The 27,410-nt window shown below is 44.4% G+C and overlaps 1 protein-coding gene across 6 annotated transcripts; it reads right to left on the reverse strand.

Annotated features, from left to right (window-relative positions):
• Positions 1-125: 125 nt before the first annotated feature.
• ATCAY (ATCAY kinesin light chain interacting caytaxin) lies at positions 126-27,410 on the reverse strand. Of its 6 annotated transcripts, XR_016439127.1 has the most exons (15): positions 27,030-27,410; positions 24,849-24,980; positions 18,048-18,112; positions 16,419-16,640; positions 15,234-15,419; positions 14,206-14,308; positions 13,323-13,454; positions 10,949-11,035; positions 9,954-10,052; positions 8,440-8,475; positions 5,994-6,029; positions 4,960-5,003; positions 3,975-4,010; positions 2,871-2,990; positions 126-2,115 (listed from the first exon to the last, which is right to left on the reverse strand). XR_016439127.1 is itself a non-coding variant. In XM_090027116.1 (14 exons), exons 2-14 carry the CDS (start codon positions 24,923-24,925, stop codon positions 2,971-2,973), a joined length of 1,143 nt encoding a protein of 380 aa, XP_089883242.1. In that variant the 5' UTR covers positions 24,926-24,980; positions 27,030-27,410; the 3' UTR covers positions 126-2,970. The 6 variants fall into 6 exon arrangements, 5 of the variants coding, with proteins under 5 accessions (XP_089883242.1, XP_089883243.1, XP_089883239.1 ...); XM_090027116.1 differs by having other exon boundaries at positions 126-2,990; XM_090027117.1 differs by lacking the exon at positions 4,960-5,003 and having other exon boundaries at positions 126-2,990.

Below are 27,410 nucleotides of genomic sequence, written 5' to 3' on the forward strand. Positions count from 1 at the left end.
CTGAAAAATTTGTTACTATGGTTTCAAGTAACATATAAAAGCACTGTGATTGAAAGAAGTTAATGATACATTTGGTATTTTTGTATTGCCAATTTCATCTTTTCACCTGTATTTCACCTATGCTGAAAAGACTTATAGATAGCAGTTGGGGAGCAGAAAGTCTCTGCTCCCATTTTTTTATTTATTTTTTAATCCAGTATACTGTTTAAAGAATGCTATTTTAGAAAGTGCAAATTTTGGGAAAAATATTTTTTAAAAGTATTCAAGTTGACATTCTCCACTTTAAATAATAGCATTTCCTGCATGTTTAAATGAAACTGTTGAGGTCTTCATTGGAATTACTCTAAAAAACACTTGTACTTCAGTTTCCAGGCCCATTCATTCTGTGGTTGCTCTGTTAAGACTAAGATCAATGGTGACGTGTTTTTCTTAAGAAAGTTCACCTACTATTGCTGCTGTCCATTATCACAAAATGTTTTATGTCTTAAGGTCCCAAGACTGAAGATAAATCTGTGTTCTTTTTCCCAGTAGGATTTAGTTCAGAACAGTGTTATTCCAGAGATGGGGGCATTGTGGACATCTTTGCTAAAACATGTAGCTACTATAGGCACAAAAGAGGTTTTGGGGGTTGTTTTTTCAAACACTTCTTAAATATACTATCATATTGTTCACTATATGACTTTACAACTCTCTCCCAGCATCCAATATCATACAGTTTATTGCATTCTTTTGCAGAAAGCAAAGCACATGACTTCCATCAAAATGCAGAAAAAAAGTTTCTCAAAATGAGAAGGAAAGTCTAAGTTTGTGAATTCCCAATGGGAGTTTCCCATCTTCTGTACTAGAGCAGGATCTGTAACTGTTCATTTTAAACCCAAGTCAAAGTCCCTGGATTCAATGGGAGCTTTTCTATCGACTTCTGTAGGTTTTGGAGCATTCCGTTTGTGAGAGCACATGAGAGACAGGTCACACGTCTTTTGGAAGAGATTTACACTTACATGTTTTAAAAGTTCTGACTGCTTGTCTTGAAAGAGGGTGACTGCCAATATTTTGGGAATGTAACATTTTTAGTAAAATGTTCCTTTTATCTTAAACTAAACTCCAAAAAATTGAAGTGCTGCTTCTTTTGCATGTAACATAAAAATCCAATCCCCACAGCCAGCAGCTGGCTAAGAATAAGAGGCCTTGTGATTCATGAGTGCTTGTTTTTGCGCTTATTTTTAATGTAATCTGAAAATGAAGATATGTGGTCTTCTGTGTCACTGGTTAATGATATTAATATAACACTCTCTTTCCATACATAGGTCTGCTCAGTAAATAAAACCATGACTTAAGAGTCATGTGTCCCACTGAAATTCCTCCACCTGCAATATGGGACAAACATGCAGAAAATGAGAAGAAAAGAAAATCGGCAAGAATAATGTTAGCCAGCATACTTTGTACTCCTTTGTAGCGTTAAAAAAACAAGGTTCTGTCTGCTATGCCGCTGTTAAGTGTAGAAAAGACTAAAAATCAAAACTCTGCACTTTACAGAAAGCAGATCCCTAGGTTTAGAAAATCTTGCTTTGCCAGTATTGCCCTCTTGTGGGATTTCACAGCAAAGAAAAAGAGCACTACTTTCAAGTGGTCATGAACAGCTTGACTGTTAGGGCCCTGTACAAAGATCTGTCTGGGGCTCCAGTTACAAAATCTCTCTTGACTGTTGAAATCGGCAGATAATTCTTCAACTGCACAACTCCATAAGGGGAGTTTGTGCCCTGTGTACGTGTGAGACTGTTTGCATAGGGTGGCCCTGGATGGAGACAGGGGCTTGCAAGTGACACTGCTAGGCTTTTATGCTTGTTCAAATTCTTCTCTCCTCTGCTCAAAAATCCTCATGTTTTTTAAAGTCTTAATATCATATCATCATCCTTTGATAGCTGAGTGCCTGAACCCGGATACAATTCCCTGCCTTTGTATTTGCAACAGTCTCAACCTGAGCTTGTTCTAGTCACTCTTTCCACTCTTTACCTTCACCAACCAGGAAGAGAATGTGGGAAAATTTCAAATATTTAGCAGCTTGTCTCTGCAGTAGGAGGTATAAATAGTGAATGATTGTCCCGTGTCATGAAAGTTCTGTAAAGAGAAGATATGAAAATCTTTCCTGTCCATAAGACACCTTCTTAGGAACAGATCTTTTTATGCCTTGGTATGGAAGGTGCTTATAAAAAAGGCTGGCATCCAAAATACTGCAGCCTTCTTTCAGAGTTAGTCTTCATCAGAGTGTCTTATGAAGAGGAACAGGACAAATTAAACATCATGGCATTTCATCATTAGGTAAGTTTCACTAGGACTTAGCCCGTGAGACGACCACCAAGAAATCTCGGTGCCCCGACTTCGCGGATCTTGGAATTTTGGGAGCAAGAAGGCCAAAGATTGGTGGATCCTCAGTATTGACTGGATGAAACATACACTGTATTTGAAAAGGTGGAAAACTCACTCTTCTCATATCCTATGTTTGTTAACACCTAGAGCAATGGCCATTGTAATATCTATAAGGAGGAAATTGATGTGCAATTGAAAGCAAAAAATTACAGTGCCGGCCAGCAGCAAGTTAAAGAAGGGATTTATAATTAAAAAAAAATATATCTCTTTGTTTGGGCTGGTGGCTGTGATGGACTATGAGGTGTTGTTTACTTTCTCAGAGGAAATATTGTATATATTTGCACTACTTATATCTCTCCACAGACCATCACTGAAACAAGGTTGGAGCCTGTCCTGGAAAGTGCTATTATTGGATTATTCTTTTTTTTATATATATATATCTTTTTTTTCAAAAGCTTCAAAGGAATTTGCATCTATGAGACATGGGCCAGGCTCCTTGATCTTACAGGGTTCAGAATGAGATGGTGACGAGATCTTATACCAGGAAGGGCATTTACAGTGGGTGACTGTCCAGCTGTGTCATTCTTTCCTTCCATTCATTCCTCATTACTTCAGTTCATGACATACTAAGAGGGAAGAGAGAGAGAGGATTATTTTTAGTAAACAAATTAGAATAAATCTGATGCCTTAAAATCCATAGCTAAGAATCTAACAAAATGGGTATGCATGAGTTGAGTGCTTTACAACATTCTGCAAGCTAAAAACACAAAGATCCATGTCCAGGCACCAATAGTTGGTCAAAGCCTTGGTTTACTTTAATCTGAATTTTATCCCAATAAGAATTGCAAATTGAATATTGCTAATTTTTACTCACTTGATCACTCCTTATTCTTGCAGGTGGTTCCACTGATGATAATGCTTTAGTTACCTGACTAAGGGTTGCATACTCTTACTGACTGACACGTTCTTTGGGGAGTAAACATCTCCTTGGTTTACCATTCTTCAGATCTCACATACATACTTTTATTCTGCATAAGATAACTTACCAAAGTCCAGTTTCTCCATCCAGTAGTTCAGGGACTTGTTAATTCTAAAGCCAGCCCTTCCTCACTGACCCCTCACTTCTCTGCTATTTAAATTCCGTCAAGAATATTTGTTTCTAGGCTTCGGAAATAGAAAACACAAAAAAATGGAAACAAAAATCCCCTGCTATTTGGTAAACCTGGTGAAGATCAGTACACTTGTGGCTTAATCCCTAGAGAAGAAGTCTGCTAAATCAACTAGAGCCAGACTGGACCCAAGATCTTTTGTTTCACAGGGAGTGTATGACAATTAATGAGAACAAAAACTTTGGAAGGGCTGTTAAACCCCATGTGTTGGAGCCAGTTTCTAACTAGAAGATCTCATTCTGGTCTCTGTGTGAGAAGATTGTTCCCCATCTGCCAGGTGTAGGGTTCTTAAGCCTTCCTTTGAAACATCTGGTGCTTGCTACTGGATTCTGAAAAAAGATGCTTCATACATCTGATCCAGTCTAGTGATTCACTCAACTAGCATAGTTACAAATGCGACTGTATGAGGGTAGTGACAGTAGAAACAGGTATTCATCCAACCTGGTTTCCTGATCCTCTGTGGGAGGCACAGGCCTGCTAGGGAGACAGACATTAACATGAATAAGCATATCTTCACCATAAACCATTCATCCTCAACTTATATCCATTGAACTTGATGTAATTCTTTGGAGCAACACAGGCAGATCAAGTAGAATCTCATGCATTTGATCAATGTTCCTCTTACTCTGGGGAAGAATAGAAAAGCATCCACCATTTCCTCTCAGCAATAAAAGGAGAGACTAGAAGGGAGAGATTGTGTTCAACAGCATCACAGCTAACAGGCTCTAACTTTTTAAAGGAAAATTGCACTCATTGTTTCCCATAATGGCAAGACCTCATGCCTGGAGTACATTTTGGCATTTCCTATAGCTTTGCATTCATATGTGATGATATAAGAACACATTTGGCTTCTATTTATACCAGGAGATCAAAGGAATTGCCCAGATACACCAGACAGGAAAACTGAGTCTTCTGAATATGCTGATGCAATATCACGATGCAAACATTGCAGCACAATATCAGGAGAACTGTCTGTTTGATGACAGGGGTTTTTTGGCTCCGTTCCCTGATCAAATGTTTTTTTTCCATAGCCTTAGAAAGTTGAAGAGCTTTGCCATGAATTCATTTTGACAGATAAAACTAAAAACAGAGTAAGATCAAGCTGATCAATATATTCTAAATTCACTCTCAGTGGGTGCGTCTGCACATGATGCTACGTTGCCGTAGCAGCGTGCTCCCTCATTATAGCGTGTTGCTATGGCAATGTAGTAGCTAAAAATAACCATGTGCTGCATGCATGGTGCAGTATGGGTTGTTACCGCACCATCATTTAGTACTTCCAAAAGGAAGTACTATATGATGGCGCAGTAACAAAGGCATCATAGGGACATGTGTAGAACACGGTAGTCCCCAAAACAAGAGTTAGTTTCACCCCCGCGACCAACTCTGTGACACAGATACTGATAACTTTGAGAATTTCAAATACCTGAACCATCTTGACATCTTGGGACCTTCTGATAATAGTGGCACCTGAGAACAATATTAAGTTTCTGCAGGTTCTTGTTTCCAGAACATTGCTGCATGCACTTACAAACATTCAGACTGATCTACAGGCTTCTCCTGGCACAAATGTGAGGGGGAAACACAGGGTGCAAGTCCCAGACAGAAAAAAAAAACTGCTTTCAATCTTAGAAAGAATAGTAATTTAGTGGCAGTGATGCAACAAGATTTTGTAAAATTTCCTTCCTCTCATATATTATTTCTGGGCTAAGAGTAAGATTAGAATCAGCTTCCTGTTTGATACATCCACACACAAGAGACTATGTCCTGATTTATGGAAGATAGACCCTGTTTCATTTCATTTGGTGTGGTCACTGCAATATCAAATGTGTCTATACTTTTAAAAGAAAACCCCAAACTTCTCATTTCCCCATTAGAAGACAACAAAATCTAATTGTCGTCTTTTTTCACTACATCTCCTCCTGGTCCCTCAGAATAACAGTCCCTGGTTCTGACGATAACATTCCCTGGCTCTCATTTTACATCCTTTGGTTTACAAGTCCCTACATGAGTCACATATTTCTCTCTCCTGGAGCTCCTTCATTCCAGTGACTCAGGACACACTGGACTTTTATTGTGGCTCAATGAACTCAGCTGACTGAGCAAGCTCATCCACTGAAGAGGGGATTAATAGCAGCAATTTGTGACTTGCTGCACAGAAGCAGTGTTGGTTATGCCAACAGGAGACTGATCTGCTTTGATAGGTTGTCAGAGCTCAGTTAGATGGCTAAATGGCATTCACTTCTTTTTTTTCCTTTTTCTTTTTTGAAGACTTTTTTATTTCCTAGCAGGACTTTTTTCCCTGTGGTTCATATAAAAATATTTCCAGATGCTACCAGGACCCTTAGAGCAATTTTCAACGGAAAAAAACTGATAATTATTAATTATTCATGTAGGAGCTAGGATTCCCAAGGGATATTGTAAGCACATGCAGCTTACCATCAACTATGGGATATTTACCTTTCTTTTTCTGCCATGTCTTGTTTCTCTTCTGCTCTGTAAGGAGAAATTATATTTGAAATCTACTGCATAGAATTAATCAGCCTTTCCATCAAGCTTGGATGTTATTCTAAAACAGATACTATAGCTAAAGAGCAGTTAAGAGCTTGCTACAGAAATTAATTACTAGGTGACAGTTGCTGATCTATTTTGGCCTAAAAGCTATGAAAATCTGTAGATTCAAACTGTTCCACTACCCCATGCATATTATAGGTTAATCACTTGGGAATGATTTTAAAGATGTAAAGGGCTTATTATGATCCTGATATTGCAGCCTCTACTCAGGTGAGTCATCCTTGTTCCCATGAAGTTGTTCACACTGTTATTCAGTCAACTTTTATGTTGATGTTCTTGAGCTACAGAGGATCTTATATTTTTTTGTTTGACTGGCTTTTAGCAATTTACATGAACACTTCTAAATGACTTCTAATAGCATGGAACTGGATTCTGGTAGTTTTACTTTTGCTGAATAGCTTTTTACTCTGTGGGTGAAATTCTGACCCTAATGGGAATTTTGCAATGACTTCAGTGGGGCCAAGATTTCACCCCATGGGCACATCCCCACAAGCAGGGGCAGGTGCTTGCAGTGGCAAAAAAAATAGCAGATTTGTGTGCTACATTTTACCTCTGTGCACGCCCCTGCACATGGGCTTTGGTGTAGAGGAAACTGCCATTTCCCCACTCCTCCCAGCTCCCAGCATATTGGAGGACCTGGGGTGGACTTAGAGGAGGGGAGACACTCTGACTGAGCCTCTGTGTCTGCTGGTGCACGCTCCTATGGCACATGTTGCTTTTTTTTGCTACTGGGATTTCCTAGTAGCAAATTTTGCCCCCGTGATGGGCACATTTTAACGTGCCGGGCATGTGGTTTGTGGCACCACAACCATACATGTCTGCATGTCTGGACCCAGCCCACGAGTCAATGGCATTTCTTCCAGGTCCTGCTCAATGACAATGATAGACTCTGACCCCAATCCCCGATCTATATATAGTTTTGTACTGTCATAACTACTTTGTTTTGGGTACAATCTTCATTAAAGGGGTTAAATCACTAGTTGTGGATGTGGTTATACCAGTTGTAAAGATGTTTTATACTGGAGTATGCTTATTCCCTCTTCTGTACAGGAATAAACTTTACTGATATTAATGCCTTCAAACTGTGGTGGCAGAGGCGTGGTTGCATCACTTTGATTGCAGAGGTATAGGTTAAGTGGTATAATTGAGAATAGATGAACCTTGAGAGGTAAGTAGACTTCTATTTAGGAGCGTATCAACATAATTTTTAAAAATACTCATCAGTTTTTCAATTGCCTTATTACTGTAACAGGGCCCTTCTACTCTGGTTCCTTCTTGACAATAGCTGCGAACAACTGATTTCCCCTAGCCCTCTTTTAGGTGGCACTGAAAACAGTTTGACTCCTTTTCTAGTTGGGAAGACAAGTGTAGGCGAAACTGGGGAAACCATTCTTGATGGCTACTGTCAATAGCAACCATTAGTTTTACGAGGATTTATAAGGTGCCTGTTACTGTGGATTCTGGGCATGTGATTAGGTAAGTGGATCAGCTTCCCCATTAAGATCATCAACTGCAGCTTCAAAGAAATTCATGGAATTGCACCACCTTACATCAGCAATTAGTGTTTACAAAATCTCATCTATTACATTCTCTTCATAGCCCTATTCCAACAGATCCTTCAGCACAAAACATATTGCCAGATAATGAAAATTGCTTCCTGCTATGGCTGGCAGAAATGCTTTGGATTTTGGCCATGGAATAAAAGTATTCCAATTAGAACCAGGCAAATCATTCACTTTTATTGCTGATCAGATGAATTTCATGTATTCTACTGTTCTATGAGCTGCCTGTGATTTCTCAAATGTTTCCATCATTGAAAATGATGTGTCAAATGACTTCTATTTGCTGAATAGCCATGAACTGACAAGTATACTTAGAGTTAAGCACATGCATAAATGCTTTGTTGAATCAGAGCCTCTGTAAGCAAGGCCTAGAATTCCTGGAAACTGGGATGAGCTAGCCTGGTGCCACTCAGCCCTAACTGGCCCAGCAGCAGGCAACATTAGCCTCAATAACATATCCACTTATGTAAATTAAATATTAAGTATATACTTAAATCCCACTGATATCTGTAGATCAATTGCATCCTGCATCAGAACCCTGTCCTATCTTCTGGCTGATTCTGCCTGACCTCAGACTAACACAGCTAACTGCCCCTTTGTAGGATCAACAAAAAGCAGAACCCCACCCCGCAGGTAGCTGGGTTATAAGGCACAAAAAACATAATGGTGATAACTTGCAAGTTTTCATAGGAGCAAAACAAATTGCAGTGGCTTTATGATAATATGAGTCCCACACTTCCCATTCTGCATCTCCAAAAAGTTGATTTTACCTTTCTTTCCTGGCTTTGATTCTCTCTTCTTCATATCTGCAACAAAATAGATACTTTTTCAGTAAATGTGCAGCCAGGACTGTCTACTTTGCTTCTTAGTAAATGCTTCATTTACTTTGAAGGGTGCAGGCAGTAGCTACAGTATACAAAGGGTATGACACTGTTCTGCATTTTGTTTCTGTAGAAAACCTGGCAGGTAATTTGTTCAATAAGATGATTTACATACAGGAGCAGATCTAATATTCCTTTGCCAGAGATGTTTGGAGGTGGAGAAGGTTTGTAGTTTCCTTCAAGCCATGCTACAGCTTCCTGTATAGTATTTTCTAGTGTTTTGTTCAGTCCAGGGTTATAACCACCTGATATCAGCTTTGAGTCCTTTACTTTTCCTTCCAAGACTGTTGCTAATCCATTTATTAAGACACCCAGTTCCCCATTATAGAGGGAAAATGACTCCCTAAATTCTGTGGAGCTCATCTTGCAGAGATGGAATAGAAGTCTCTCCTTTGACTGCTTGTGTTTCCACAAGAGGAACTAAAGGGGCTAGCTCTAGTAGAGTTTCTGATGGGAACCCTGCTGTACCCCTTGAAGAACATAGCTGTTCCCCAGGCCCACTTCCCTCCCATTGCCCCATGACACGTCACTCAGCTAAAGCAATCAGTTGTCAGTGGAGGAGGACAGAGTCCCACTGAGTGGACAGAGGTCCCACTAAAATGCTCCCTCAGTCCCATAGTGTCCTAGCCATGTGGAAAGCTAGTGGGAGAGTTACCATGTCAAGTCCTTGTTTAAGTCCTCCCTGACTGGTCCCTTCCAGAGTCAATTCTACACATTAGGTAAAATCAGAAGCAAAAAGCATATAGAGGAAGTAGAAAATGGAACAGTCTCCATTGACAGTAGTCCCCTGAGACTTTTTCACTTCCCTGTGAGTGACCTGCTGCTCCAGGGGTTGTCAAACTTTCCCATACTCATCTTACAACGACAGTCATTTCAGGTTCCATACCTCTGAGGTCTCCTCCTCACCACCCAGCGTTGCAGGCAAAGAAGCTGATTGCAAAGCTGAGAACCCATGACTGATTGGGTGAGCTACTGTTAAAAACGAGTTTCCCATGACTTCTAATCGCTACATGTTTACAAATACATGAACCCGACCTGTGCACACACAACTTGGGGGTCTGCCCACACACAATATCTGTATCCTATGAAAATGGGGAGTTCAGTGCGTGAAAGGATGGCCCTTCTCCAGTCCCAGCCCTCTCTACAAACATTACGTTAGAGTTATCATGTCCCAAAGGGGAAGGACAATTATTCTCCCCATTTTATAGCTGGCGCAGGGAACTCGTGGTTTGCCCAAAGCCAAAGAATAAATATGTCTGAACCAGAATTAAACACACAGGCAGCTTGGATCCAAGTCCTTTGCCTTGCCAGGACTGGCCTCACAAAGTGAGGGGATGCTATGACGTGGCAGCAGTACCCCAGAGTTGCCAAGCTTTTGAATGCGGGGTCCCTGCAATACTTACTGTACGACACACTCGGGAATCTGCACATGCTCCATAGGGATGATCTGCTCCAGGTCTTCCAGGCTGTGAATGTACTGGATCTTACTGATAAACTTCACACTGCCAAGGAAGGAGCACAGAGAACTAAAGACCCCATTCAGACTTCCACATCCACATAGTGATGAATATATGGGGTTAAATCAAATTCCTGATGAAATCCATGGGAGGTTTGCAGTTGATTTCAATATGGCAAGTTTATGATTCTTAGCAGGTATCAGTTCTGGGAAACAAAGCCATCTCTTTGCAAGGGCTGTGAATATTTCAGACAGCAACATTTAGGCTATCCTTCTTCTGATGTAGGTGCCCCATTTCTGAGTTGGGAGAAGATAGTTCTGGAGTCTGCACCTCTCCAGTTTGTTTTCACATTGGTTTCTACAGTGATTTGCTGAAATAGGTTGGGACTATAATATCTGGGACCTCTGAATGAGCTGGTTTTCCTATGTCCCTTCCACTTACTCTTGCTGAGACTGGGTTTGGGTTCAGAGGCTTCCAAGGTGGTAGCACCTATGACTACTCGGTCTGGATTTAACCTAAGAGGCTGTTACAAGTGCCTGACAAAGAAAAAAGATGCTAAACAAAACCTGTCAATAACATCTAGAAAGCTTTCACCTCTAAGGGTCACATCATAAAAATACAAATAGGCAAATAATCTAGTTTGCAATTTATAAATTAAGTAATAATGCTAATGATCATTCTTAACATGGAGAAAAAAGTCATTGCTCATTGCAGCAGTCTCCCTTTCTAGCTGCATGTGTCGGACCATCACAATGACCATAGTGGATCAGGGTCACATTCTACGTAGCCCAATATCTTGTCTCTGACAGTGGCCCACAGCAGGCAGCTCTGGGACAACCTGCCCTCATCTAAGTCTCTTCCCAGTCTCTATTAGTTAACTGCCGTAAAAGCTTAATTTACACTCCAAAAACCACTTGTATCTGGTGGAACTTTCTGTATACCTGATGAAGGGCCTGGATATAGCCAGCACTGTCCGGATGAACCACGAAGGATGCACTATTATCAGAGCTTTCAGGTTTTTCCTCAGTCTGTGGAAAAGTCAGATGATAGGTTAGACCAGAAGGGCTTTCTTTTGAGCTTGCTTGCACCTGTGTGAGTCCGTGGATTTCAGTGGCTTTTAGTGGTGTTGGATCAGACATAGGCCCATGGGATCAAATACATTAGTGACAGGAATGACCTACTGAGCCATAGGTTTTAGCTGTTACAGACTTGACCTCATGTTATATCTTTCAGCACCTTACCCAAGCATTGCTTCATAGGTAAGTAAACTATCTAGGAAGAGGGAAGATCTAGTTTAGTCTAAAAGCAACAAAAGCCCAGATAATTACAGGAAAATCTGCCATACTAATTCATTTTTGTGGTGGATTTGTAATGTATAATGTAAGTTGAAGGGCATGAGACCTACAGCTGGGATATTCTAAGGAGCCTACGAGAGTTAGCCACCAGGAGTCAGGAAAGTTGGATTTCATTTCTGGCTCTACTTTTGACTTACTGTTTGAGTTTGTCCTAGCTGCCTATGTCTGTGGTTTCTGAAAAAGACTCTCCTTTTGGGTGCCTTGGTATCTGAGTGCCCAACAGGAGACACTTGGAGTCAGATTTTGGAAGGTGCTGAGCATCTAGGCTCTCAGTCGGGTTTGTGGGTGCTTGGTTTCTGAAAATTGAAGCCTCTCTGCACTGCTAAGCAACTTAGAGCAGCCAGTGAGAGTGCCAGTGAGAGTGCCTTGATAATAGAGATCAAAATATCATATTAAGAAATTGTCTTTTAGCTTACTACAATCAAGGATGCACTTAGAGTGTGGTTATTATTTAGAAACCCCTAAAGGGACAGTCCCTGCCCAAAGAGCTTCCAATCTATGTATAAGGCAAGGGACAAGAGGTGAATGCAGAGAGATAGGTGGGTGGGAGAGACAAAAGGAAATGAGTCTAGAAATGCGGCTTTCTGAGCACTCTTGGTGCTCTGGTGTGGTGCCAGAGGACTGGAAAAGGGCCCTCATGGTTCCCATTTTCAAAAAAGGGAGGAAGGAGGACCCGGGAAACTAAAGGCCAGTCAGTATTACCTCAATCCTGGGTAAGCTTTTTGAGAGAGTTATCCTGGCACATGTCCACGAGGGGCCAGAGGAGGAGGTTATGCTTAGGGGCAACCAACACAGGTTCATTAGTGGCGGGTCCTGTCAGACCAACCTGGTGGCCTTCTACGACCAGGTCACCAAATCCTTAGACACAGGGGTAGCAGCGGACATAGTCTTCCTGGACTTTCGGAAAGCCTTCGACACTGTCTCTCACCCTGTTCTCATTAAAAAACTGGGGGACTGTGGTGTCGACACCCACACAATCAAATGGGTCACTAATTGGCTGGAGGGCTGCACCCAGAGAGTGGTGGTGGATGGGTCACAAACTGGTAGAGGGTGGATTTAGGCTAGATATCAGGAGGCGCTACTTCACGGTCAGGGTGGCTAGGATCTGGAACCAACTTCCAAGAGAAGTGGTGCTGGCTCCTACCCTGGGGGTGTTTAAGAGGAGGCTGGATGAACACTTTGCTGGGGTCGTTTGACCCCAGTACTCTTTCCTGCCAGGGCAGGGGGTCAGACGTGATGATCTGCACAGGTCCCTTCCGACCCTAGAAACTATGAAACTACTATAGTTATGTGAACTTCGCCATGGTTGTCTTCAACATACAAGCATTTTATCTAACAGTCTAGTGAAATATAATAAAAATACTACTGAAAATGTAGCACCAAAGTGACATAAAATGACAGTTACCTTCTATTTTATGTTTATGAAAACAGGTCTTTACATGTTGTCCCTTTGCTCTTATATGCCACAACTCAGGCAGGTATGAAGTAGGAACACAATACGCTACTCAGGAAAGAGATGAAAACTGTCTGAATCCGTTCTAACTGCTCCACCTGATGGCATCATTTCAGTACTCTGGGATTGCTTTTACCAATATCCAACTTTGAAAGAGTCCATGATGCCTCAAGGAAGTTGCAGACTGTTAGCCAGGGAATAAACTACCAATCTTGCTGCCTTTCTGTTGTAAAGGATAGATCTATACCAATAATGTGATCTGAGGTGCTCAGCACCTCTTTTGTTGTTGCTGCTGCTTAATCCTCAGTGGAATTCAGACCTCTACATGCATCCAGTCCTAAAGTACTTTGCATGGGTACATGAAGGCCAAAACCACCTTTAAAGCTAGAGTCCGAAGTGTGACTGCCAGTAGGGTGCCTTTTACACTGTTTCGGCCCTACCTTAGAGTACAGTAGCAGAGTCCAATTAGATTGTAGGATCATGGCATTAATTAAGCTGGTTTCTCACCTTCTGTCTATCATCTGATAGCATTTCTTCAACCAGCCCAGGCCCGGCATCCTCCGACGTGGTGTGGCTCCATTCAGATACACGATCATATAGTCTTCAGCCACCAGCAACTCCAAGCTGCTGATAACATACCTGACGGATGGAAATGGGGTGAAACGTCAGAAAAGTAAACGGATGGATTGGAGTTTTTTTTTATTTTATCTTCACGTGCCCTTGCCCCACAACATTAGCAGACTAAGAATTCTTCAGTCTATAGTTTCATAGTTTCTAGGGTCGGAAGGGACCTGAACAGATCTAGTCTGACCCCCTGCCATGGCAGGAAAGAGTACTGGGATCAAACGACCCCAGCAAGGTGTTCATCTACTGATACGTCCCCATGCTTTACCACAGGGAGTCCAAAAAAGACTGGAATTGAAAAACTTCCTGGTCTTTTTTGTAGAGAAGATACCTCAAACCTTTCATAAGGTATCTTTGCAGGAGTCATGGAAGGCTATAGTCTTGAGTCATGAGCTATGGTCCATACTCTTATGTGCACCCTTGGCCCAGGAGTAGCATCTATTAACCCTTTTCAGTCCCATCTGGAGGAGTCCTATCCTGGACATGTGTTTTTTTGCTGGCTGTAATATGGGCATCCATTAACATTACATGTTAGATTGCTTTGGCTTGTCAGACATGCAGGAGGACACCATGGAGGACAGGGCATCTAGTGGCACTCAGCTAGGTACCCTCAGGAGCTTCATGGATTCCTCCTTGTTCATTTTTTCCAACGGAGGTTCTTCATGCAGTGGGTTCAATAGGTAGCTCAGACGCTAGCATCCCTAGTCCCCATGCATGTTCCCTTCCTTGCCTCCCCTCTGTCATGCAATTGTGTATAGCCACTTACAAAAAGAGATTCTCCATGATGTAATGGTAGTCAGCCAAGTTACTGTCTGGGAGATAGCAAGCAGCAAAGACAATGATGGCATTGAGACCTTCTCCATAATACCCTAATAGAGAAAGAGACGGATAGCATGACAGCCAGAAATGGGACAGACAGCAGAGAGGCATGAGGTCAAAGGGGAGCTTAATGGGGCATTTTTACAGCTAGACCTGTGCTCATGCTGTGCTCCAGAACTCTACCCCCACCTTAGACAAGTATCCTGAGCCCACACAGCACACCTCCTGGAGCCATGTACCATTATAAACCACCACTGGCTTAATTGCTCCAGCTATGGGCTTCTTTATAAGATTTAAATAAAACAAACAACTACGCTTTGCAGTGTGCCCTAAACCTATTTAGATTTGGATCCCAGCAAACTACAAGAACTGGATTCAAGTAGAGCCCAAGTGACAGTCCAGTCCTGAAGAATTTTACCATGGGGGGCCACAAGGACCTCCTGTTTGATCTTAACATGTTTTATCAGGTCCCATGTCTGCTTTCAGTCAGGAGAGGTGTTCACAATTGTGATCTGATTATTTCAAATTGGGAAATGAAGCAGTTGTTGGACTTAGGGGAAGGAAGGTTTTCTGTCCCCGCTGAACTACTGACATATTGCTAGACCTGGGTCAAATCACTTGGGCTAGTAAATTGGGCTTCTCAGTTTTCAGGACTCATTTTCAGAGCTGCTGAATATCTTCCGTATTAGGAGATTTCAGCATGAGCTAAGGGTGCCCTGCATCTTGAATTCAGATTTTATATCTTTGCTGCAATTTGTTATTGTGCTCTGGCTGTTATGTAGCTGGGTTTCTTAGTGTGATGTGAAACATCACTGTCTGCTATCGGACACGTACAATAAAAATCTCTTGCTTTCTAATGTTATGGCCAAGACAACCAGTTATTCAGTCCTAATCGGCCCATCAGCTTAAGAAGCAAACTTTTGAAAGAAACTCCAGCAGGGCCATTTAACACACCACGGCTTTCTTTTCCCTCACCTCCATGTGTCACCACTCTCATGTAGGGTTTGATCATCTGCAGATCTATGCGGTGTTCCTGCTCTCCAATGATAACGGTCCTCCAGAGTCTCCCATTGGTAGTGCTGCCATCTTCTGCCACTCCATCCCCAAACAGATCAGCACTGTCCCCAGGCATGTTCTTGGCTGTGGCTACAGGTGTATCATCTGGAAAAGGGAAAGTGAGCATGCTGGTGAACATCTCTGTGAGACTGGAGAGAGTTTCCAGGTGCTCACCCTCCTGCAGTAAGGTTGTAAGTCTGAATCTTAGCTTCTTCTCTGTTCGCTGGTCTACACATGGAAGTTAATTCAAAATAAGTTAGTATATGAATTCAAAGTGGGGTAACTATTCTGTGTTATTTTTGCTTTGGGAAGATGTTAATCTCAGAATAAATGTGATTTATTCCAAATGAGCTCTACTCACTCCCGAAGTGGATTATTTTTATTCCATAGTAAGAGCCTCCACTTAGGGAGTTAAACAGGAATAGCTGTTCCAGGACAACTCCCAGTGTAGACAAGCCATTAGTAAGGCCATGGGAGGCAGTAGCAACCTCAGATTAAGAATGAAAATCTTCCTGTCATGCTTTGGTTTGCCCTAGGTTTGTGTTTATTGCAAATAATTAGTTGTGCTCCCTTGTCAAACTGCAGTAGAAACCGTAGCAATGCCTTGTGCTTTATACTGCTGCAGTCACAAAGGATCACAAAATGCTTTTTGATTCTTGTGCTGTCCCCTTGGGTGTTTCACAGCAGCATTATGCAAGAGTTTGGGTAAGTGATTGAGGGTCACTGTATAAAACTGACCTTTGGGGGAGGTGGGGGGATTTAAGGAGGAAGAAGGGAATGGTCTGTGGTGGAGTTTGTCTTGATGTTAATGCCCCCCTCCTTGTGAAAGGTAGCAGAGCATATATACTGATCACATCTGGCCAGGACCGCAATGCTATGCCTTGTCAGATGCTTCATTAATTTTGTCAGAGATGCGAACATTTATGCCATTGGAGAATGTATCCCACCATCTAGCATTATAAGTCCTGATGACCTCAGTAATTGGTACCAGTATTTCGGAGCTAGTAGACCCCACTGGCCATACTTTTGACAGTGAAGCAGGGTGAAAAGAAAGATAGTTGGAGTTAATCCAGCACTAGGCTGAGGCCTGAACTTGTCTTTTACCTTCCCATTCCAGCTCATTCCCATTTCCCAGGAACTCCAGGGAGTCTGTCTCATCTGGGGTTTCAATGTCATCCACGTTAATGTCCAGATCATCAGGGGTGTCCAGGAAGTCATCAGACAGGATGGAGCCCTCACTGTGGTCCAGTGAAATGTTGATTTCAGGTGCAATGAGCGTCTTACGCTTACGATGCGCCCCGTTAAAGTTTAACGTGTTAGGAGGAGCTGCAAGTAAGAAAGTAAGTAAATAATAATTTGTCCTAATGACCTGTTCTTTTAGCAAGACGTTGAATGTATGGATCCCTTTATATAAAAAGCATTCTTACACCTCTCTGCAGCAGATATTATTATTCCTATACCAACAAGGTCCAAATTGGGCACATGCATTAGAGTAGCCAGCGAGAGTGCCTTGAGAATAGAGATCAAAATATCATATTAAGAAATCGCCTCTTAGCTTAGTACAACCAAGGATGCACTGAAAGTGTGGTTATTATTTAGAAACCCCTTTATGGGTTTCTCCTACACATGCATTAATGCACAATGGTTACTGCACATTTAGTTTAGTACCAGTTAGTAACAGGTACTAACTAAATGTGCAGTAACCAGCAGCTGGTATTACAGGTATCTGTTATTACAGGTAGTAAACTAAACGTGAAGTAACCAGCGCTACTGTGCAGTAGCACTGGTGCACACCTTTTTAGGCTAATTCTACTGTGCATTAGCACATTAGCCTGTGTTTTACCCGCTGTGCTAATGCACAATAGAAATTAGTCTACTGTGCTTGAAGCATCTTGTGTAGATGTGCCCACTGAGGCAAAAATATACTAAGCCATTTAACCAAAACAAGGCAGCATCAGTGGCAAGAGTCAGGAGCAGAAGCTAGGAGTCCTGACTCCCAGTTTTCTCTTCAAACTACTAGGCAACACTCCCAGCCCATTATGAAATACAACTCTAGTTTTCAGTTTTCACAGCTGTTATGCATGACTGAGGAATCTCCAGATTCCATCTGTCTCCTGCGCTGGAGACGTTACCGGACCTAAATGTTCCCCCAGCAAGAGCTTCTATGTAGTTAATAATGCTTAGCACTAATATAATGTTTTCCGTTATCGGAAGGAGCTGTGCAGAGAGTAACTAACTGCCATTTACAACCCCACGTGAGACAGGATCAGTATCATCATTTCCATCTTACAGGCAAGTATATTGAGACACAGGGGCCCTGTTTACAAAGAAACTGGGTCTAAAAATATTAAAGTATGGATGTCTCTAGACTCTTGGGCCATATGTTCCATGTTCGCTAGGACTGTCCTGTTCTGAACGCCTGTCCCAGGCATCCTGTAGATTTCTTCAAATGAGCCCTTTTGTCCCACTTTCAGAAACCTCCCTGCCAAATTTTAAGCACTCACCACTTCAATAGGAGCCCACAGGACTATCAGCACCTTTGAAAAAGTCCGTTTCCACCACTGCTGGTGAAACTGGAACAGACAGAAATCTTCACTGGTTTCATTATGCTTGCCAAAGTATTCTGGTTAAACCTTGAAGGGAATTTGCTCCCACTCTAGCCACAGCCTGCTCCGACATCAGACTTTTGCAAAATGCCTCTTCAAAGTCAAAATATGCAAGGCCAATACTTACAAGATGTGTTCTCGTCTTCTGTAGGGCTGCCCAGAGACTCCATTCCTGTCTCTTCTGGGAGAGGTCTGCAAAACACAGCCAGTGCAAAGTATCCAAAGACCAAGATAAGGAAGCAAAAAGAACAGAGTTAGCAGGGATGCCCCAAATCAAATGTTCCCATTTCAGTGCTTGTGGCTTCAAAGCTACTATTTTTTGAGCACATGAGTCTTAGTGTATTTATTAAGCCTACCTACATACTGGATGTCAATGGCATGAGTCAAACTCAAGGTACAAGGTACATCCAAAAGAACCAGCCAGCCCCAGTACTATACAAAACATAACTAATGATCCTTAAGCCGAGACCTCTCACTGAACTGCCTAGCAACAGAGACCGACTCACAACTCATACAAAGTACCGGAAGGCAAAATGGGTTGGTAGATGTAAAAAGCGATTAAGTGACTCCGCAGTGATCTAGAAAACACCAACTGAAGAATACAGAACCCACCAGATCTCCAAGGCATCTAGTGAAGAGCCCCAGAAAGGGAGTCTGAAGCAGATCTCTAGACAGAGGAAGCCTTAACCCTGGGCTGGGCTTATCTGAACCTAGGGATGGAGAAGACATTTACCTTCATCAGCCTTAACCGCTGGGTGAGAACAGAGAACCAGGACAGAGCTCATGGTTTGGGACCTCACAGTACAATTAACTTTATATGGTGTTTCTTGATACCAAAATACTAAGATGTTGTTCCGTTGGCTTGGCACCCCTGACCTTACAGATATAGGCAGACAGTGCTGCCCACAATGGATGAAGGGATCTACAGTCTTTCATGGTCGATGCACTGGGAAAAATTGGCAAAAGACTCAAGTCCATTCTTTCATACATCGTTTACCTAGATCTCATGGTTTGCCTGGGAATAACCCAAACAACTGCCAATTAGTTCGGGCAGTATTTTACGATCCAAAGTCCTTCATGGCCAGCTGTATGAAGCCCACTCTGCTCTCCTCAAAGCCGAGCTACCAGGGACTATAGATTCTCTTTGATGGTGCATCAGTGACTAATTTCCTGCCGCCAGCAATGCATGAACAACCTTCTGGGACCCCCAGTCACCAATCTGTAGCACCTGGCTCTGTCAGATCTGTGCACGGAGGAGGCTCATTCAGAAGTAACATTTAAGGCATTCTTTGCTTTTGCAGAATAGCCAAGCCTGCCAGACCTGCTTGCTCTCATGGCTGGCAAATTCTCATAGGGAGGCATATTTAATTTGTTTTCATTGGTGGAAAAATACCTGGAATATTTCTTTCTCGGCCTACTCGGATGAGACTGTTCTGAATCGAACACTGCATTATTAACTAGTCCTGGATCTAGACCTCATAGTACTAAATGCTCAACAAACACAGATTGGAAAGATGTTTCCTACCCCAAGTAGTGCTGACAGGTGAAGACAGATAGAGAGGAGAAGACCAAACAGGCCAGTGTGTGAGGCAGTGGTATCACTTAGTGATAGCCATGGCCATCGCCTTCCCTCACCTAACCCTCCAACAACGTCATGCGGCCCCTCAAAGCATGAGTGTTGCTGTGCAAGGTGAACACGGGTCCTGGGCATGTTTTCTCTGTCCTGGCCTGGTATTTTTGCACAGGGATAAAAGGGGAGGAAAATCTGGCTTTTAATGCAAAAAGTGCCTTGCAAAATGTCTATTCACCATCCTACAAGGAGTATCACAGTCGAACGTGTACACTGCCTCTGCTGCTACTGAGCATTATTGATCTTTTTAGCGTCCTGCAGATATTAACTGATTCATCCTCATAGCAGCTCCTCCCAAGGGAAATTAGGATTATTGTCTCCTTTATGTGAGGGAGGAAACTGGTGCCATAAATGAACTTCACTACAGTATAAAGGAGTCAGCACCAGGGATGGAATTAAAAGTCCATGGACCTTGGCTTTCTGTTTCAGAGCTTGAATCATGCCGTTCCCAGCTCAATCCTGGCTCTCAGTTGTGCAAGACTTGATGATCAGACCCCAAACCTGCAGTGGTTTTGTAATACACAGAAATATACACTTGGACAAGAGCACCAGCAGGCTGGGTAGTTTCAGTGCTTGCAACCTACCCAAGAATTCAAACCCATGCCCGTCTCCGGGAGTACCAGGCTGACATGACACACGGCCTCGCGGGGCTGTTACCACCACCCCGTGGTACAGTGTGATGGGTCAGCACATTCAGTTCCTTCCATCAGGTGCTTGTGCTCCCTGTGGCGTAGACACTTTTCTACGAGAGGATCACTGCAAGGCTTAGAAATACCAATTTAATTACCATTTTGCTTTCAAATGCAAGTCCTGGAGCCAGGCTCTCTGCTCACTTGGACTAATGTAAACCCTGCGTAATTTTGAGGCAGCCAAGGCTGGAAAGTGAGATGAGAATCTGTCCCCCAGTTCATACACGTGACACTTTTCACCGTGCCAACTCTTTGAATGCTGCCCTGGGCGCTCTCTTGCACGCGGCGTATGCTATCCTGAAGTCCAGGGGGCACAGCGTAACACTCCATGCTGCTTTCTTTCTGCTAATTGCATAGCAATCCATGCTAGAGCTTGCATCCCATTAGCCAGCACTTGCTCAGAGCTGTGGGAAGATGCTTTGCAAAGACAGAAGCCAAATCCTACAGATTACGATGCCAGTTGCAAAGCAACAGAGAACTGGTTTTGACTGGCACACTCATATAAGGGAGGGCCTTATGAAACTCCAGAGGCTTCTTTCTGCACTGCCGTGATGCTGCAACCACCAGACACATTAAACGGTATGAATATTTAGATTAAGGGATAATCCTCTTGGAGCTGGTGGTTTTATATTTATGAATGTATGAGTTCTGATCAAAGGCTCAGTGGTCCCTTCACTGAGGCTCTGCATCTGTGCATATCAGACAGTGTTCCCCTGAACTGACAGGAACAAATAATATTCCTAGATCTATTGAAAAGATCCACAGGATCCGTTTTTTTTTCCCAGCTGGGCTGAATACTTGACTGTGATTTGACCCCCACTGCCTGACACAGCCCAGGGATGCAGTGTCCAAAAAAAGGCCCATCCATCTCTTTGATTGATCCAAAATACATGCTGCAGTGAGGCTCTATGGTTTATAACAGAAACCCAGGATTTTCAGATCCTTTAGAATAGTCTTTCTAAAAGTAGAAGGAAACAAAACAAATCTATGAAAAGGATGCTTAATCTGGTAGCTCCCAGTTCCTAGGGTGAATCTTGCCTTGGATTGTCCTTCCTATGTGCAGCTAGCTTAAGACTCCTTCCTTTCCCAGAGTTTCCTGAATAAAGCAGCTTTTCTAAGGGTCCTGTGCCACCATTTTGCTCTGTGCTGATCATATGATGCCCAGTTTCACCATATAAGGCACTTGCTCTCAGTCAGCAAACAGCCTGAGCCTCTCCTTGCTGTGATTAGATGGATGCTTTGCGCCCCAGTGAGCATGCTCCCGCATCCACCCCAAGGCATCGTTACAGCAACATTGCAGGACCGGAGTCACAAACAGTGCAGACCTACTGTAGACAGGAGATGAAACCTTGAGGGAGTAGTGGATGGCTGGGGGGAGGATTTATTTTCTTGCCTGCTCCAGTGAGATCAGTCTTGCCTTGTGTTACAGCTCTCTGCCTGGAGCTGCAATAATTCCCATTTAATCTGCACCTTTGCAAGGAAGAATCGGGAATCAAAACCTACAACAGCTTTCCATAGAGCGAATATTCGCCTCCTGTCCTAGGCAAGGAACTGAATGGGAAACAGGGTGTGTTTTTGTAGCCAAATGGGTTAATCACAGCTAAGCAAAAATAGATGCTCAGCATGTCCTCGGGGAACGAGCTACTGCCGCCAATGCAAGCTGGAAGGGACAGACTGCGGCCTCTGGGCTCTGTGATTTTTAAAGCCGAAGGGGACCAAATGGCTTTAAATAATGCTTCGAGTCCAGCTAAATGCAGGCAGTTGAGCAGGAGCTTGGGCATTTTTCAGGTCACTGTAACTGGTTCTATTTTATTTACATTGTACACTGCAGCATCTTTGCTAATTCAGTTCCTATGCAGCAGAAGCAAGGCCAGACCAGGGAACCTGGGCTTCAGGCTGCCTGGTTTCTAACTGCACTGCCACTGACTTCCCACATGACCCTGGGCATGTTGCTTCCCCTGCCTGGGCATCACTTTCCCTGTCTGCCAGCTGGGACTGTTGATACCAACTCAAAGCTTTGTGAGCTCTAAATGGGAAATAACTTGAAAGAACTGAGTATTATTAATGGACAATGAGTCTGTCACTCACTTCAGCAGCTACAGAGAAATGGATACTTGAGGCTCCGGCATCAACATCGCAGTTTGGCCCAGTGGATGGAGCACTGGACTCAGACTCAGAAAGCCTGGGTGTCACTCCTGCCTTGGTCCTTGGCCTCCTTGGGCACATCGCTGCTCCTCTGTTTCCCCTCCCACTGTCTGGCCTACTTAGGGTATAAGATCTTTAGGGCAGGGCCTGCTTGCTGCTATGTGCAATGTGCAATATGCTAGCGCAAGGGACCAGATCTCAGGTGGCTTCTAGTTTCTATAGGGGATGGTCCCCAGCAGTGCCCAGCGTAAGGTTTGCAGGCAGCATGCTGCCTGAGGGAACTCTCCTGCTGCACTTCTGCCACAGGAAATAAAAAAGATTCCAGCAACTGCAAAGCATGAAGCTGCCCATGGTTCATCGCTTGCTTGGCATTGCAGCCCCCGAGCTAGTGAGGGTTGGGGACCATGTTTTAGGTGCTTCTGCAGTATAAATATCAGTGCTGCTCAAGAAGGTTGGGATTCAGGTCCCAGCTTTCTGCAAATCTCCTTGCTTTCTCTTCCCTCCTTGTCAGTTTGGGGGTCCTCATCCTCCTGGCAATAAGCAAGGCCATTCCCATCTTCTGGAAGATGCCTCACTGCGTCTAAGCCTTCTTTTGGGGGAGAAGGGCAAATGAATGAAAAGGAGCAGGGTACCAGGGATGGCAGACAGAGGTGCTTAGATGAGCTCTGCAGCTGGCACTTGCATAAATAGAGCTACGTTAATCCTCCAGTGAAAAGGGAAGACAGGAGGCCTCTTACTGCACTGGGTGCCCTGGCAGGGTCTTGCACACAACAACCGGAGATGCACAGTGGGTCTCTGTCCTGCAAACACAGAGGCGCTGTCGCCCGGGGACGGGGGGATTCTGCTGCAGCTGGAGAGAGGAGATGGCTCGCTGACAGGGCCCTTCACCCCCGCAGCACAGGTGCCACGGCTCCCCTCCTGTTGGATCTGAGTCCCGTCTGGCACTGCCAGCTGCCTCCAGTCTCAGCAAGGAGCTGGGCCGTCGGCATTCTGCACAGGTATCTCTGGGAGAATGGTGAGAGGAGTGAGGCAAGCGCTGGCCCACTTTGGGTGCGGGCAGATGTAGCCAGGCCCTTCTCTACCTGATTATCTTGCAGCCAAGGCGGGGCAAGGCAGCGTCCTAGTGTGGCCTGGGGTATGTAAACAGGACTAATTGGGTGGAAGTATGAAGGGGGAGACGTACAGTAAATAACTCCTGGCTTTGAAGCCTATTTATTGGAAACAGGTTCCGTATGGAAAAGAGAGAGTCCACACTGACTGTGGCCCCTGGCATTTAGACTTGGTTTCAAGCCCTGGGAAAAATCCAAGAGGGAGTTCTGCCCTGGCTGGTCTTTCCTCACGACAAAATCTGTGAGACTATGAACTCCTCCGAGTTCAGTGGAGCAGACCTGCTTACACCCAGGCTGAGTCTGGCCTGCTTTGCAGGGGCCTTGATCATTAATGCACGTGCTTGCAAGGTCTCAGCTAAAGCAGGGCTTCCAAGCGAGTGGAAATTTCCGTTGTCTTCCAAAGTTGCTCAGTGACTTACCCATTGCCAGCTGGGCAAATTAGAAGCTAGGGCTTACCTGATGCCCCCTCCCCTTGTACTCTGCTCTGAACATCTCTACTGAATGCCTAATGGAGCAGGATTATACCTGCTCAGTCAATTCACTCACTGCACATGAGGCTTTATGAGTTTAAGGGAATTTCACATGCACTCAATACAGATAAATAGCAACAACCTGGCCTAATGGGGTGCAGTCTTTGTCAGCGAGTTTGGATTGACTTTCTTCCTTGTCCAAGGAGCAAAGGAAGGGGGACAGCAGGAGACTTGGGTGGCTGAACAGCAGCAGGATTAAGGGCTGCAAGTAGAGGGAAGCATGTCCAGGAGTTTCCCACATGTAAAGGGAACGGCCTCTGTGAGTCCTGCCCTGCCTGGGCATAGGAAGTGTAAAGGGACTAGCGGGCTGATAAGGTGCAAGCTGGAGCGAAACCACTTTGCATTTCCATTCCCTCAGCCAGGTGGCCTGAAACACGTTTCTCCTTTGGGCCTGATCCCACAGCCCAGAACGGTCTCACTTCTTGTGGCCCACGGGCCCTTGACTCCAGTTACTTCACCAGGACTCCCTGTCCGAGTGCAAAGCCAAGGGAGGCAGAATTGCTCTCTGGTGGAGGCACTCGCTATCCTAGATGAGGAAAGCAGGCATCTGTCTTTCTGTTACGGCTCACTATGTCTGACGGTCTTCCTTGCCCACCCTACACTTCCCACCCTGCCACCTGCCTGTGGAGGGATGACTGTGGTTCATGATGATAGCCATACCCACAGTTTTAAAAGTTGAGTGAGACACCAATACCCAAACACTGCAGTCTGAGCAGCGCAGAGAAGCCCCAGCCCCACTACTCCGCCTTCCCGTTCTCATTTGACAATTTTGGGGAACAAATTGAATTTTCCCTAGCCTTTAGCAGAGGCTTTGCTGGAACAAACCTGGGAAAGTCCTCGTCCTGCCATTCCTCCTTCACATCCACATTCTCCATCCGCAGCGTGGCCTCCGTGGTGCCCATGTTGCTCCTGGAGGGGTTGTGGTCACACAAAGTGTCACGTGCCAGAAGGCTCGGTCTGCACGAAACACAGCAGGGCTGGTAACAAGAGCTTTGACAAAGATGCCTTTAAAACTACAGAATTTGGGTTCTGCCTCCCAATGTCATTCCCCAGGGCTGGGGCTTGGAGAGGGGCTGGCAGAACCACTTGGAAAATCCAGCCCTGGGTGGTGTCAGGGGAGGGACAGGGAGCATGAGCTTGAATGTGACTGATTAAATATATGTTCTACATAAAATTAGCATGGAGGAATGATCCAGAAAGCTCCAGGGCAGAGTGCTCCATGGACATCAATGTTGCTGGCCAAAAAAATCTGGTGAGGTTGGCAGGTAGATGGTGAGACCACCGCAGACAACCTATTCCTGCCCCTTTGTGATTCTCACTTAGCCCAGTGGTTGCAAAGATCCACTGCGAATGACCATGGTTGGTTGTATGGCCCACAGATACACCTCTCAGTTTATCTTCTCTGGCAATAACAACAGTGCTGGTCACAACCAAAAGGGCCAAAGGACATGAAATTCAGGTTGAAAGGCAAAAATACCAAGTTGGTCTCAGGTCTTGTGGCACCTGCGTTCATTGTATTGTCTCAGAGGGATGTGAATATCTTCTGTTTCCCAAGGAAATTGCTGCCCTCTTTGCTGGGATCCAACTAGCCTCCATGTTCAGATAGGAGGAGAGTGGTGAGTCTAGGAGGAAAGTGTTATCCTGGTGGAAATCATCACTGGCCCTCAATTGGGTATAAAGCCACGTGCTGGGCATGCAGAGTACCTGCATGGTGGTGGCACAAATGGACTCAGTGGGTTTGATTCTGTGCTCACTTACACCTGTTTTGCATTGGTGTAATCCCTTGACTTAATGGAAACACTTCTGATCCAGGCCAGTACAATGCCAGCACAATCAGGATCAAAAGGCCGAATTCTCAGTTATGCTAAGACCGCTGCCCAGCAGTGTCATGGGGCCTAAAAATGAGGGTGCCTATAGTTTGCTTTCGATTTAAGGCCATTGACTGGCCGTTTACACGGCCAGTCAACACGAATCAGCTCTGTTTTGTCTATTTTTAGAAACCGATGCTGTATTCCTTGCCTACCTAAAAGTCCTCGTGACGCCCAAAGGAATTTGGGGCGTGCACAGATTCAGAGCCAACATCTACCAGTGCATGCTCCTTTAAGAAGGGCCCACACACTCCTTAGTTTGCTGGATGACACCAAACAGCCTTTTGAGATCAGAGCAAGCAGGATCAAGGCCCTGTTTCTGCTCAGCACCAGGCATAGCGTCGAGCTAAATAAATAACATCCCATACGCACAGTAGGCAGTACATACTGGAAATGCGCACAAGCATTTACCCTGCATTCATGGTGCACAATACAGATGATCTACATGATTTGTCCAGTAACATTTTTAATGCAAAGGGCCAGACTGCAATCTTGTTGCATCAGCTCGAGACCTGAATAACAGCCCTGGAGTGAATAGACTCCAGGCTTGCACCGGGGCCAGTAAGATCTGAATCTGGACCCAAGGTTCACCTATTAGAAAGCTCTTCTTGGTAACCAGCGCCTTTATACATCCTAAGCAGTCATGTATTTTTAAAGAGAGGGATCTGACTGATGGATTAGAGGGTGATCAATTCCTTCATCTCTCTGCATTGCTCTGAGGGGGGGAAGCTGGCTAGAAGCACTTGGTAATTTTTATATTAGTATTTATTGTGGGAGATGGGAGCTGGAGCAGCGTGATGAGCGGTATAGTTAGGCATCACCATGCTGTCCTCCCCTCCCCATGTCTGCATGATGCCTCTGAGCACATACATCCCACTGTCTGTCTTTATCCCAGTGCCTTGCTGGTTGCAATGCTCATGAAAGCATCAGATTTGTGCCAGGTCCTGATTTCCCAACATGTCGGAAGGATGGATGTCTTGGAGCCCACGGAGAGCCTAAGAACCTACCCTCTCTGCTCCCTTTTTATAGCATCGTCGAGGCAAAATAAAAAACCCCAAACCCCAAGAGCCAGACCTGATGCTGATAAAATAAACCTTTCCCCAGCAGTATGGAGGCATGGAGGGCGTTCTGTACTCACCGTTCGCCCGTCTGTTCTCTCTACTGAGGAACAAAGACAACCACTCCTGTATCCCAGCTGTTCATTCCTCCTTCTAGGGCAGGGATCGCCTTAGGATGTCCAGTGTCTTAAGAGAAATGCAGATGGGCCTGGCTGTCTCCTTGGGAGAATGGATGGATGCATCAGTGCTGGCCTTTTTTTGGAAGGAGCTGTCCCTTTGTTTCAGATGCTGATGGCAGCTATTTGTATTCTCCTACAGCCGCCGCCGCTGCCACCTTCCCTGCCTGTGCTCTGCCTCTGAGGTATTTTATTATTTTCGGCTCACAGCTGGCAAAGCCTCAGCTCCCTTAAGACAGCTAATTGCACTGCTTTTGTGTGCTGGGAGAGTGTGGGGGGTGTGTG

This window comes from Crocodylus siamensis, chromosome 14 (assembly GCF_052110815.1).
Source record: "Crocodylus siamensis isolate JL-2025a chromosome 14, ASM5211081v1, whole genome shotgun sequence".
Taxonomy (NCBI): domain Eukaryota; kingdom Metazoa; phylum Chordata; order Crocodylia; family Crocodylidae; genus Crocodylus; species Crocodylus siamensis.